The sequence below is a fragment of the Neophocaena asiaeorientalis genome, unplaced genomic scaffold (assembly GCF_003031525.2).
Source record: "Neophocaena asiaeorientalis asiaeorientalis breed wild unplaced genomic scaffold, Neophocaena_asiaeorientalis_V1.1 scaffold124, whole genome shotgun sequence".
Lineage (NCBI taxonomy): Eukaryota > Metazoa > Chordata > Mammalia > Artiodactyla > Phocoenidae > Neophocaena > Neophocaena asiaeorientalis.
The window spans coordinates 10,492,222-10,506,333 of NW_020174135.1; the positions used below are offsets into that span (position 1 = coordinate 10,492,222).

General features: G+C 40.1%; 1 protein-coding gene across 3 annotated transcripts in view; it reads right to left on the reverse strand.

The window, feature by feature from the left end:
* The window catches only part of CDH7 (cadherin 7), a 122,435-nt gene extending 108,338 nt beyond the window's left edge, over positions 1–14,097 (reverse strand). Inside the window, exons 1-2 of one of the 3 annotated variants that reach the window (XM_024754852.1) lie at positions 14,049–14,097; positions 2,073–2,477 (exon numbers count right to left, since the gene is read on the reverse strand). In XM_024754852.1, coding sequence (XP_024610620.1) covers positions 2,073–2,282 — 210 coding nt within the window. In that variant the 5' untranslated portion in view covers positions 2,283–2,477; positions 14,049–14,097. Of the gene's footprint in view, positions 1–2,072; positions 2,478–14,048 lie in introns of those variants that run through there. The other 2 variants (XM_024754853.1, XM_024754851.1) reach the window with 2 other exon arrangements.
* Between the last annotated feature and the right edge of the window lie 15 nt (positions 14,098–14,112).

A 14,112-nucleotide genomic window follows, 5' to 3' on the forward strand; every position in this document is an offset into this window, starting at 1 on the left:
AAGGGGAGGGCTGGGGTGTGGAAAAAAAAAAAAAAAAAAAAAAAAACCTATTTCCATCCTGAACATTTTACTGTGAAGGACAGTATTGAACTCCTCATATACAGCATTCAAGAGATAAGCACGAACTTGTTTCCTGCCACATAAAATCTGCTAAACGATTGTCTCTGATTAATTGAAAAGGAGGCACAGAATATGTGCTACCTCATCAAGGAACCACACAACTTCTCTTAGAAAAATAACAGCACATAGCCCAGTACCTTCACGTGCATTTGGAATTTAAGTAACCTAGAGATATGCATTCATAATTTTAAACTGACTTACAGGGATTATTTCGATATAAGCATTTTAAATTGTTATGGTGAAGGGTACAAAATTTAAAATAAGGGTTTTTTTTAAATTTTAAATTACACTGATTTCAAAATGTCAACCTCACCCAAGCAACTCCATTTAAAACCAAATTAATGGAAGTATTTTAGTCATGTTTAGAAAATTGGACACTTGTACAAAAGCGTGATTTCACCTAATAACTACAGATCCTTATGAAGTAGTTGAATTATTAAAGACCTGTCCACTGAAAAAAGTTTGATGAATTTCTCAAATTTTCATTAAAAATGAATGAAATTCTGAGCTAGATTCTTAGTCACTGACATTGCATAAGGTTACTGCTTTCACTTGATTCACAAGAAAACGAGAGAGATGGAGAGATTTAATACATGTAAAGTATAAATGACGGTGCTACTGATAACAGTAGAATGGCTATGAAAAGAAATATATACATGCACCAAAAAAACAATTGTGTACACCCTTTCTTAGGGCAGAAAAATGCTACGACCAGGCTAAAAGAATTCCTAATCCACACCCCCAGAAAACTTTAATGTATTCAAATCCTTTTGTTTACAACACAGTATCAGTATTTGTACAATATAGAGGCCTTCAAAGGAAAACAAGCATATATATAATAAAGACTACCTTGACTTATGTAGATACCTATCAAGAAAAATAGATTTTTCACCCTTACCTAAGGTCTATTCAAATGAAACGATGACCCATGGAATAAAGTGCAAAGATTCTTCCTCAACCATTCACAGTTAAAAATATACTCAGGGAAAAATTCCTCAGTTTGCTGTGCTTCCCTTTATCAGGAATAGATGCATAAAACTGACAGTGAAAAGCATAAATGCAGATGTATACATGTCTCGCCAACACACTCCAGTTAGAAACCCTCCACCAGTGCGCAGAACCAAGTTGAAAAAGCTCAGGAAGTCTTCACAGACATGAAAATAATCAAACCTGCAACAGACTAGAAAGTGGGAACACAGTACCAGGATGGTGGGGGGAAAGGCCACGCCCCCTGAAGCATCCTTCAGTTCAAAAGGAAGCCCCTGCCCAGATACACAACCAGAAAGAAGCTGTGAAAAAAAAAAAATCTCCATCTGGCTACCAATTGGCCGCCAAATAAATACACCCCAAACTGCCCACTGTTGGTCTAATATCACTTCTCATGGACTTCTGTTCACATTCATTTTTAACCAAAATGTAATTTTAAAAAGCAAAATTTAAAAATCCATTAAAACAAGACTACCACTAAGAAATGTAGGTTTGAACTGCTCGTGATTTAGAAGCAACAGGCACAGTAATTACACTTCGCAATTTTTAACTGCAAGTATCAGAAAAGGATATATAAGCATAAGTTAGTTATGAGCATTATTCAACTAGTAACCCCCAGAAAGAAGCTCAAAAAGCAACTGGCTGGAAGAACCCACTAGTCTTCAATTATTAGTGAATATTCTTGCTCTTATCTTGGAAATGACAGCTTTACTAACATGCCACAATCATGGTAAACTAGGCATCTGTAGGATCCTCACCTGCTCCTAGGAATAAAGCATCACTCCCTAAATTGTGGCTACACGGGATGAATAACACCTGGATTACAGTTTCAGTGTGGCTAATGAATGCCAAAAACCTCGCAATAGTTCGTGTTTTCCATCCCCAAAGCAAAAATTAGCAGTTCTCCATTCAACCACACACATTCACAACAATCATTTGTGACTTCGAAAGGCCAAACACCCTACCTTTCCTACATAGAGGGGGTCTGAACCCATGTACTCCTCCAGCACAAAGAACTGATTCCACACCCAGCTGCGCTTGGTCCGGGACCTCCCTGATTGGAAATAGGGCTTTGATCTGGACCTTGAGAGTTCTGCTTGACTCATCCCAGAAAAACACAGGAAAAGAGCTATTAGCTGCAGAAAATGGCAGAACTCCACTTTGCCCAACTTCATCTTTTTTTTTCTTTCTTTTTCCTGTGTAAGAAAAAAACCTTGACAAGAGAAAAGGCACAGTTCCAGTTGGCTTAGTAGCTCTTGCCTCCGGCAGGGTGTCAGCTGGGAGTCCAGAGATAATAATTTGTAGAGTGTCCGGTTGGGAGAGGTCACAACTGCTGAATAACCTTCGCCAAAGAATGGTGTAATAGGTACCTACCAGAACAAAGAGAAGAGCTGGTGTCAGAAACCGAAACACACAGTAACTTTTAATTTCCTTTCATTTACTAACTTACTCTTGATCTTCCCAATATATCATTATTTGTATCATCATTAGAATATGAATCATAAACATAGATATAAAATTGCACAAACTGTTGCCATATTCATAAATGACATAAATACTGCTGGTGCAGAATTATCCTGATTCCATAATACAACCTTAACATTTCGTGGCTCTTCTAGTGTATCCTAATTTCGAGCATATGATTTAATACAAATGGAGCAACACATCAGTTAAAAAATCACTTTAGTGCTGGCGGTTATTTTTCTTTTTTATTATAGTCAGTTTCATTCGCTGGTATTAGAATATGAAAGCCAAGCAGCTCAGAGCAGGGGTTTAACCAAATGGAAAGGACAGATGCTGGCTTAAATCTCTTCTGTAAAACCGTAAAGAGAAATAAAGAGGTATGAGGTGCTTCAAAACCGGTTGATTGACTCTGAGTCACAGAACACCAGCTGTTTTGACCTGTTCTGATTTGATTGTGATCAGCTGAAAAGCTCAGTGGTCTCCAATTTCTACCCTTCAAACTTATTGTCACGTGTGCTGTGTAGCATGTTCCGTTATTCTATTGCACTGCAGTTATTTGCTACTTTACAAATATTTACTGAACCTCTTGCAGCACGGCTTGTACATAGTAGGGTCTTTCTCCATCAACATGGATGGGGTTGAATTATATTGATCATCAGAGGGCTGAGAAGACTATTTGTAAGCCTGATTCATAGTTCTATGCACCCAGGAGGGGCCTTAGCAGCAGCACAGAGAACATCTTTTACCCTGAAGTCTAGTTCTTTCAGTTACAGAATTCTGATTATGCAAGAGATATACAATCAGTTTACAAAACCAACTTCCCAATACACCCCAAAACACAGAGGAATGAAAATGTATGACAGTGTTCACTTAAATCACTGCACTGCACGTTGGTTTATGAACTCATTTGACAACCTATAAATAAATCAACAATGGGATAATTAAGGCGAAGGATTAACACTTTTTTTTGAGGAACAGGAGAAAAATAGTTTTAAGAATATGAAGCCACACAATAGCTCCCGATCATGCAGAAAATACACTATCTTTATGCCAACTTTTCCATCCTTCTACCTTCTCTCCTGTAACAGCAATGTCTGCTACTCGTGAAATGATTTCTGACAGTCAAATTGCTTATGGAAAATGCCATATACAGTACAAGAAAGGTGAGATGTACTAAACATGTTAAAATAGTCCACACAACTGGAAGAAACAGGTTGCATGTACTGAGTTCTATTCAAATGAACATATTCCTGTGAAAGATACCTCTGTAAAGCTGTGAAATTCCAAAGGACATTCCAGAATAACCCACGGAAAGCTAACTGATGTGCTCTGAGAACCCCCAGAAAGGATAAACTATTACTGGAGCATGTTAACTGCAGTCTGTGCACTGAACACCGTCTCCTAGAATCCAGATCTCCCCTCTGATGATCAAAAATGAATTTGGTCCATTTAGAAAGCACTCTAGAAGGGCGAGTTGTTCTACCCTTAGAATTATAAGCAAGACGTAACTTGGGGTCATCGACTGATATTCCATTGGAGGCCCCTCAGTTAGGTTGGAAGTTCATTGTAGGTTGGTCTGAGCTAACCCACCTAAGAGACAAGTTACCTGTCTCAGCTTACCTGTAGTTAAAGAAGTCAAGTAGATACTTAACCTAGGAAATGTGCACTGGTGTAGGGATTTGTCTGTGATGACTGGGAATCAGGACCAAGGTACTCGTGGTAAGTGGCCTTTAGGAGGAAGCACAGGGATGGGCACGGGGTCCCCTTCACAAACCAGGTTCCTGGGGATGGGGGATGGGTGGGTTAGGGTTGTGGTGACCGGACTGAGACCAGCACAAGACCCCTTCAGCCAAAGAACATTTCCAGTTTCACCACACTCCTTCCTCAAGAGACAATGAATTTTCTCATAAAAACAAGGCCATAAATGCTTTGGTCCCTAAGACAAAATGTTTTTAAATGTGCTATGGCCAAATGATGTTATTTAGCCTACTCTATGGATTAAGGGAACTTGATAACATTGTTTCAGTGCGAAAATGTACCCAACCTCTAAAAAACTAAATAGCAAATGAACTTTTGGGAATTCTCGATTTGGGGAGTTGTTATAATTAAACACTGGCCAAGTCTGCGGGCATATGCCTCAGACAAAGATTCAAATTCTGAGACTGTCATGTCTTAGCTATGTGATCTTGGACAAGACTTTTAAATTCTGAGAAGTTCCAGAGATGAATCCTCAAGCCTCCCACTTACAAAATGAAAATGTTAATAATTTGATCTAATTCATAGGATTAAATAAGCAGATCATAAAAAGCTAAGGATGGCGAGGCCACCTTTAGTGGAAGCGCAGAGTCTGAACCACTGGGAAATCTGTGACTTTTTAAGTTTGAAACTAGTTATGTTAAAATTAAAGTTAGTCTGTGAAGTGATGTTAGTTTTCAGTTTAATGCAATCTATAGTAAAATGTTTCAAAAAATTCTTAACACTGAATGAAAACATTCTTGATAGTTCTGGTCGGTGCCAGAGAACTAGGCAGATCGTAAAACAAAGCATCTAGATGGATACAAACAACGGCAACAAAAAACTTTCTTAAGACAAGAACGCAATTTCTTTCCCAAAGCCATGTCCTCTGTTATTATTATAAATCAAAGATTGGTATCAGTACTGGAGAAATCTATTTGAGTTCACTCAGGATGTTCACTGATAAGAAATATAATCTGGACTGGGAATAGGGTCACCAGACCCTCCATCATTTGCTGTAATGATCTTGGATCCCTCCGGGATTTTATGTTCCACATTTGCAAAATGTGGGAGCTCAACTATCTTATAAAGTTTTTTTTGTTACAGGTCTTAATTATATAGAATTGCTTTTGTTGCCTTTTTTTCAGTTGTGAAAAAGTACACATTGTTAATAATTAAAGGGTAGAGAGATTAAAGAAAGCCATAGGAACGTAAAAGAAGCATTTTGTGTATTTATGAAACTTAGCATGAATTTTAATGTGAGATGCTTTAAATTACTCTTCTTGCCTCCTGATTATTTCTCTTCCATACAAGATTGTGGAGTTATGGAACTAGCTAGAACATATAAAAGAACGGAGTGATAGAAAATGCAGGGGACACAGGTTCAAGCCCTGGTCGGGGAAGATCCCATATGCCACGGAGCAACTAAGCCCGTGGGCCACAGCTACTGAGCCTGCGCTCTAGAGCCCATGAGCCACAACTACTGAAGCCCGTGCACCTAGAGCCCGTGCTCCGCAACAAGAAGCCACCGCGATGAAAAGCCCACTCACCGCAAGGAAGAGTAGGCCCCGCTCACCGCAACTAGAGAAAAGCCCGCGCACAGCAACAAAGACCCAACACAGCCAAAAATAAAAATAAATAAAATAAATTAAAAAGAAAGAACAAAAATGCCATGGGTCACTTGAGTCACTGAGATGATAATATCTGCGAAGGAAAGATGCCTGAGACTTCTGTACATCCTTACTTAAATCAGGGCCTTCAAAAGCAGTTAGAACTAATATAAACCTTGATGAACACGGATGTTTGCCCCATCTCTGGATCCTAGTATCTCGAACAGAAGTTGGCATTGTAACTGACATTCAGAAAGTATTTACAGAATGTTTCTTTTCATTATAATCACCCTCATTTTTTTAATATGAAAACTTAACCATATAATAAGTCAATATATAAACTCCTTGGTTACTCTACCATGTTTATAAGTCACAATCGCTTTGAGAACAATTCCATTATATTTCTCTGCAGGATCTGAAGTATTTGCCAGGCTCTTGAGGCAAATTTCCTTTAACTTTCTTGAAGGTCTACAAGAGCGTACAAGGATACTTTAACTGGCTTTGTGTACATTGGAGGACGAAATTCTCTTTCATGAGGCAGAATACCCTTCGTGCAGTGTGCTTGTAAAATCAGAAAATCATGCGTGAAAATCATGCGTGAATGAGTGTGATCTGAGCAGGGAGTTTCATAAGACGCACATCAACACTTTTGGTAGCTACGAACTCTGCCAGGAATATACACCTGATAACAGCAGGGGGAAGCTGTGTGGTCAAGGGTCAGGTGTCCCCAAATCCTTGCCTTGCTTTCCGGTCAGATCTAGTTTTCAAGGTAAAGGCCAGTACAGCAGTTCAACCCAGCTCATCCTGTCCAGGTTCAGATATCATGAAAGAAATGAAAGGCCCTGAAGCATCATGAAAAACCTTCAGTTATTTGTGGTCATCAACAGAAATAACCAAGACTTGAACTTGAGATTTCCTGTCGCGTAACCTCACCAAATAGGCTTCCCATCTTCACACAAATGTCAACATGTCTAAAGGCACCACAGTAACATTTTTGCCACATAAATGAAAAAAGCACCCAACCAATCACAACTGTTGACTTTTCTCGCAATGGGTTAAACATTGCCTCACTAATCTGTGCCCCAAAGCAGAAACCTGCACCCTTCCTTCTCAGACTTCCACACTGTTCATCTTCTCCCTTTCTTCCACCTCCTCTCCTACCTGAGTTTCATATATAGGCGTTAACCAGGGGAAAGTCACATCAGAAGCCAGCAGAGACCTCTGCGCCCAAGCTGTGTCATGTGTCATGTCTCCTGTGGGAAAGCTTAGGAGAGTGGCCCTCTGGAGGTCGCAGTTGCTTACCTGGTCACCATTACCAGCTCGGGGAAAAAAAAGACAGCGCAGAAAAATAATGTGTTGGTATACAGTTAAGTAACTTCTACAGATCTGTGTCAACTTCTGGACAGTTACAAATGGGTACCATTATAACTTTGAGGACAAAAACAACAGGAATAGGTTATATCTGAGGAGAGAAGAACTGAACAGAGGCCAACCACAGATGTTTGAAAGAACACTGGTGACCGCTTCGGGTCTGGTAATTAATCTAAAATCTAAAAAAATCTGGGTTAGATTTAAAACTATTTTTTTTTCCTGCTCTGATATTTTAAAGCTAAAATGTATAACTTTAAAAATTTATAACATTAGTTAGGTTTTTGTTTTTTTGCCAAACCAAAAATACATGAAAATCACCAAAAGTAATACTGTGATCAAGGCGCAAGAGGGAGGGGATGTACGTATATGTGTAGCTGATTCACTTTGTTATACGGCAGAAACTAACACACCATTGTAAAGCAATTATACTCCAATAAAGACGTTAAAATACCCAGGCGATAATACTACTACATATACGTAATGGGATTGGTTGTGACAAATAAAAGAGTTAATATACATTAAAAAAAATACTGTGATCAGCACAAAACACCTTAGTCGGAAGAATGCAAAAGGGAACTTCACAAAGGAAATCTTCAACAGATTGGAGCAAAAGGGGGAAAAAAAAAAGAGAGAGGGGTGAGTATCAATCAGGCAGTATTTACTAAGTCAACATAATTTGTTGACCTGAAATCACTTTATCACGCTACCTTTTTGTTCCAATTATTTTTGTTCAACTAAGTGGCAAAGAATTATTTCCAAGTAGATAGTTTATTATTCACTTAACCTTACTAGCTAATACCATTTTACCCAAACGGATTCATGATTATAAAATTTTCTTGGATTTTCTGCTCCACTTAACACCTGTGGGAAACTACTTTCAAAAATCAGATCAAGTGACCATGATGCTCTTAATCAAATGTCTGTTCAGAGTGAAAAACAGCGACTAAAAATCCCTTAATAACAAACAATGTGTTTTTACGCATCAGCATACGAACTGTTAATCAGCAAAAGGGCCAATCTGCCAGCGCCTGTTCCATCCAAATTCAAGGCAACCTGCTAAAAACATGACAAGCAGCCTAAAACGTAACCTGTTCAGCCACTCCCATTAACACAGAACCATGAGAGGAGCACAGGCACGTGCCTAATTACCAACTAATTCATACTCGCTAAACTGCTTTTTTAAAGGCACACAGAGCTATCTGCCTTCTAGAATTAATCTGAGCTATCAAATATGACTATCAATTATATTAAAAGGAAACATATTACTACTTTAGGTTTTGCAGCACTTAGTCAAACTGGAAGTGTTCTTTGCCGTCCAATATAAATAAACAGTGGCTTACCTAAGTTAAAGACTTTATACCATCAGTTTCTCCAAATTACAGGCAAGGAACAGATGCTCAAGCTCTGCGTGTCTGGAGTTGCATCAGACACAAGTATTCTGAAACCATTTTGAAATATACTTAACTGCGTAGCATGCTAACACATAGTATATTACCTACCGGTAATCTAAAGACGACTGGAAGACATTCTACCTCTCGGTTAAAAATGGGTTTAGTTCACAATTACGTGGAACACAACAGTCTCAAAATAAATTCGGTAATTTGCACCTGCTATGAAAACAATTGTAAGAATGGCATTTGAGGACTGCCAGTGAAACACTCCATGAGAATCAGAAAAATCCACAATGGATAACTGCCATACATCTCTAGAACATAACCGTTATTCCCCTAGACGTTTTGCTCGCTGGTCTATAAAACACAGTAGTACAAGAAGTCGCAGTGGTTAACAATAACAAAATGGAAAACAAAATCTTGCTGTGGGCCTGCTGGGAGGAAACTGTCATCTCCAAGTCTGCCTTAAAGTTGAACTACATTTTGACAAGCAACATATTTTTAAGGAATCCTTACGAAGAGTGAACAACATGCATGTTTAAAAGTGGAACTGATACCACTTCACAGCAGTGGTCAGAGGGCACTATGACGACATCACCACGGCTTTTAGAACAACCTTCTATAAACTAGTTCTTTTGTATAGTCTGGCAAAAGCAGTCTGTTCTTTTGGGGATACTCCTTGGGTATTTAATGGCATTATTTAAATTCAACAGAGAGGCTGCCTCCTGATTTAATGTCTTCATTAAAGACCTTCATTTGCCCTTACCTTCCCCAGGACAGCAGCTACCTGTCACCACCGAGGTCCTCACTGTGATTTATCTCTATACGCAAAGTTAGAGTAGTCTGCTTTGTAAAAAGGATAATACTTGTTCATTGTTATCTTTACTTATTTTTAAAGCAGACCCACTTAACACATTTTGGGGAATGCAAAGGGGGAAAATGATCTGTTCTAATCTCCCATTCATGAATGAGCAGATGCCATGAGGTTACAACAGAGAGAAAGGAATCCAGGATAAGGAGCATTTCAAGAGCTATGGCCACACTTTAGTTGTAACTGTCACACACACACAGAGAGCTTCTAGAGATGATGTCTATGGGATGGAGAGAGAGCACAGTCACTTTAGTGCTGAAGAAAAGTAATCGCTTGGTTCTTCTGAGTGTTTATGTTGCAGGGGGCGGCGGGGGGGGGGGGAGAAAGAAAGAAAGAAGCCCCCAAACCCACTGCTACTGATGTTTGAAGATTCCTCAAGGACCACAAAACTGGAATGGGCATTAGAAAAACCTAAGGCAGTCTTTTCTTTCTTGACTAACAAAACCAAATTCTGCAGAATCCTACTGAAATGCCCCAGGTCACACAGCTAGTTACTGATAGGACTGGGCATGACTGGTTGCAAAGATCATTTAAGGTGTTTGTTAAATATTTCTCATTCTGATAATGAAGATCTTTCTAATTTATGACCTTTCGAATTTATCGTCTTCTCCAAAAGCCAAGAAAGGTAGATTTGATCTTCCTCAAATTTCTGAAATAACCATGAGTTTGAACTTTCAAAGTAGGAGACCATCAGGTTCTGTCCAAAAGGGTCAGGACAGAGAGTAAGAATAAGAGGGGGAAAGGAATCTCTTGCTCAGGATTGTATGTTTATGTTACAAAAAATGGAGAGTGAGCTGTACCCAACTTTAAACGTGACTTTTCCCTTCTAAACAACTCTGGCGATCAATAGTAATAATAATAACTTCCTACTACGCTGTAACACTATGGGAGTTAAGTACCTCCAGTGAAATTTGAATAATAGTCCATTGACTGTTTTAGAAACGGTACCAACTCAGGAAAATATCTTAGGATATAAGAATGCATATTGTACGGTAATTTAGTTGTTGCTATAAATCCTATATTTTGAGATGCTTCTCTGTTCCTAATGTACCCATGAGAATCATTCTAGATTTAATATTGCCATCTGCAGCTTTTACTATAGAAATATACTATCATTTGTTTCATCTCTATACCATTTAAAGTTTAGCATTAACTTCGATAATTTTAATGCTGATGAAACAGCCCTCTTCTTTTGTACTTAAAAGGTATAATTCTTTACATTTTAGTTAGTGAGGCTGGGGACCCTCTGTGATATGTGACTTTTCACGTAAAGAAACTGTGATCAAACCCATTAGCTCCCTGGGCCACATAACATTACAGCCACAGACCACAACCTCCTGCGGTTAACTGGCCTGAATACTCAGGCAGGGGTCCTGGAAATGAATCCCATAGCCTCATAGTTTGCATCTGCTTATGAGACAGGGCATGAAAACTTCTCTAAGTGGATTACAGAATCATTTTCAACTATGCCGTGGGTGAAAGGAATGAAAAAGAAAGAGGAACAATAGTTTACAATTAACTAGAAGAAGCCTATGTAAATTAAAAAGAAAGTGACAAAGCACAGTCCTTCTGAGCTATTTATAGAATATCTAGATGGTAAAATTATATTTAAAGGGCTTGTTTCTTCATACATTTACAACATATCTCAGCAGGATCAATCTTCACTCTTAATTTACCCTTGCATTTACACTGAGCCAGGTAAGATTTACATGACTTCAATAAAAGGCATCGCGTTTCAGTAAACATTTAGTAAAACAGCCAAAAAGAAATTCTACCAGAATGAAAATCTCGAGTATAATCTGAAATGAATGTAAGGACATGCATGTCTGCATATTCGTTTGCACTGATAATTTTGTCAGTGAAGAGTCTTGCAGAACAAGGGGAAATGTTTGCAGGGGTATCTTTCTGCAGAACCAGCAGATTCCCAGAGGAGGCACTCAAGTGCTGCGGGTTACAGCTAGATCTGCTCTGCTTGTCAGAGGCTGAGGAGATGGTCACACACAGAATGCTGATCACACGCCTTCCCTGTCCTCAGCTCCCCTTTATCACCCAATTTAGAAGCAAGTGAGTCCTTCCTGCTAAGGAGAGAAGCTCCCATCACTATCCCTTTGCAATTAACAAAGGTGCCTTAGTTATTTTAGAAGTTTCTGATACCACCAATTTCAGAGAAGGCTTTAAAGCCTCCCAATCAAGTAACAAACCTTTTTGCATGTGAGAGAGAACCATGATGTGATACGAACTACTAAGGCAATAAATGCAAAACCTTATAAAATCGAAGGAGGGAATCACTGAGGCATAAAAATTCACACACTGAACAATTTATGGCACTTTACAAAAGATTTCTAAAAGATTTGACAAAGTATTGGGCTTGACACAAAATTTACTTCCTCACGTCAGTATACATTCTGAGAAGTTTCTATCAGCTTTGCCCTAAACAAAACAAAACAAAACTAAACTAAAACTAAAATGCTGAATGATAGGGAGACCAATAAAGAAATCACACCTTAGGAGACACAGTGGGTGGATTTTTAGATCTAGGAAGGCTGAACAGTGGCCGACTCAGGATTCTCTCCATCCTCTCACCTTCACTGGATACTGAAAACTAGAGTCAATTCAAGGGTAAACTGCAGTAATGTAGATGCTTTACAATTACCCTTTTATAAGAAAGGGAAAAGCTCTGTGCTATTAAATCAGTAAAAGTGGACTTAAGAAGAGTTGTGAGCCTGTCAGCTGATTGTTAACACACTTCTAATGACCTACTGCAGCCCTTAATCACAATATCTCACGTTGTAAGTGCACAAATGCCCTTTTATTAAGGCTGCAAACCTTAAGGACTTTTAGCAGGTTGATGGTCTGCTCTGATGATTGTTTTATTTTTCTTTCCACAGACAGGCTTTCACAGCTAGCTTTACCAGATAAGACTATTAAGGCTGGTTGCTACCTAATTGCTTCTGCCACTCTACTCCACATTAAACACTGATATAAGCCAGACTTCCACAAAGTTGCCTGTTTGACTACCTGCCTCAATTCTTTTGCATTTTAATTCACACTGTCCCAAATAGCCCCAAAATGAAGAAAATTATTCTTAATATATTGCCTTTTACATATAGTAACAAGAAAACAGCTTCTGTAAACAAAATCTAACCAGTTCTTCTGGAAAGAAGTAAGTTTGGTGAGTTACTGAAAGGTTTCCAATGCAGTTACTTTCTTCCTCAGTTCTTCACTACCAACTTGTCTTTATAAAGACACACTTAAAACTACTTAGATGTCGCTGGCAGTGTATCAATGCAAACTTTCCTTTTAAAAAAAATGGCTACTACTGCCCCTACACTCTTAAAATACACATTTTTGTGCTGTTAACCTGATTTTTTTAAATGCATACTTGTCACATACCTCAAGCCATATGTTCACATGTTACTTACACTTTTTTCTGTTTTTTCCCATAAAGTTTTGTCTACTTTTGTGTGAAAACTAATCTGAATACCTGCCTGATTACAGGAATTATGAAGGCGAGTCTTAAAGATGTTTCACTTAAAAAGTGATCCAATAAAGAGAAGATATTTCTTGCAAGGTAAAAGGCGTTTTAAGTATATTCGTGGTTCAATTTTCAGCTCTCCAAAGCCTTGAGACACCCAATCCTTGATGGTTTCTTCACAGGTTCCCATCTTCCCACTGCTGGGTGAATTCAGTGCCAATCTCTACTCACCTGAACTGTATCTAAGAAATCCGTAAGAGTAACGATCTAAAACGTGAAGCCAATAAAGACAATAGGTCCTTCCTCGTGCATCCACGCTGGGAGGCCGAATACCCGCAACCAGCCGTGGACCAGGAGTGCCCACGAAGAAGTCCACCAAGCATTCAGAGAAGCAGGGCGCCCTTTGAACGACGCACGCCTTGGGTACAGCCGGGCGGAGGGGAGGCAGGATGCCTAGCAGAGGCCAGCCCTGCGGATGCCCGGCAGCAGCAGAATACTAATTACAGGAAAAAGCAAAGCACCCTTAGATGAGCTCCACCTTTCCGAAAGGTACACGGAGTCTACGCAGATGGTCAGCTGGACTCCCGCACGCTCAGGCACACACCCCTTTGCAGTCTCAGACCGCGGCAGAAGCTGGACGCCCCGCCAGCGCGGAGTTTTGCCCCTATCCATCCCAGGTCAAAGCAGGGTCCCTCGTGCTCCTCTTTGAGGAGAGCGGACCAGATTGCGTGCACCGCTTCACCTGGAGAACGCTGCGATCTGCTCTCTCCCTCAACTCGCCAACTCGCGTTGCACCTGGTGTCCATCAGCACCGGCTTTCCGGGCCCCGCGCCCTAAGCTCCTCCAGCCCGCCCTGCCCGGCGGAGCCGTAGCTCAGGGCCACCGAGCAGTAACTTGGGGACGCCAGGGAAACTCCACACGGATCCCCACGCCCGCCTCCCGCCCGCCGAAGAGTCCCGCTTCCCCAGGCGTACGGCGAGGGCGCGCTTCTGCCCGGCGGCGCCTTCCCCGAACCCCCAACTCACCTGGGGGCTAGCTGCCCTCTCCGCGGCGTCCGGCGCCAGCCACCCGGGCGTTGGCATCCGAAAG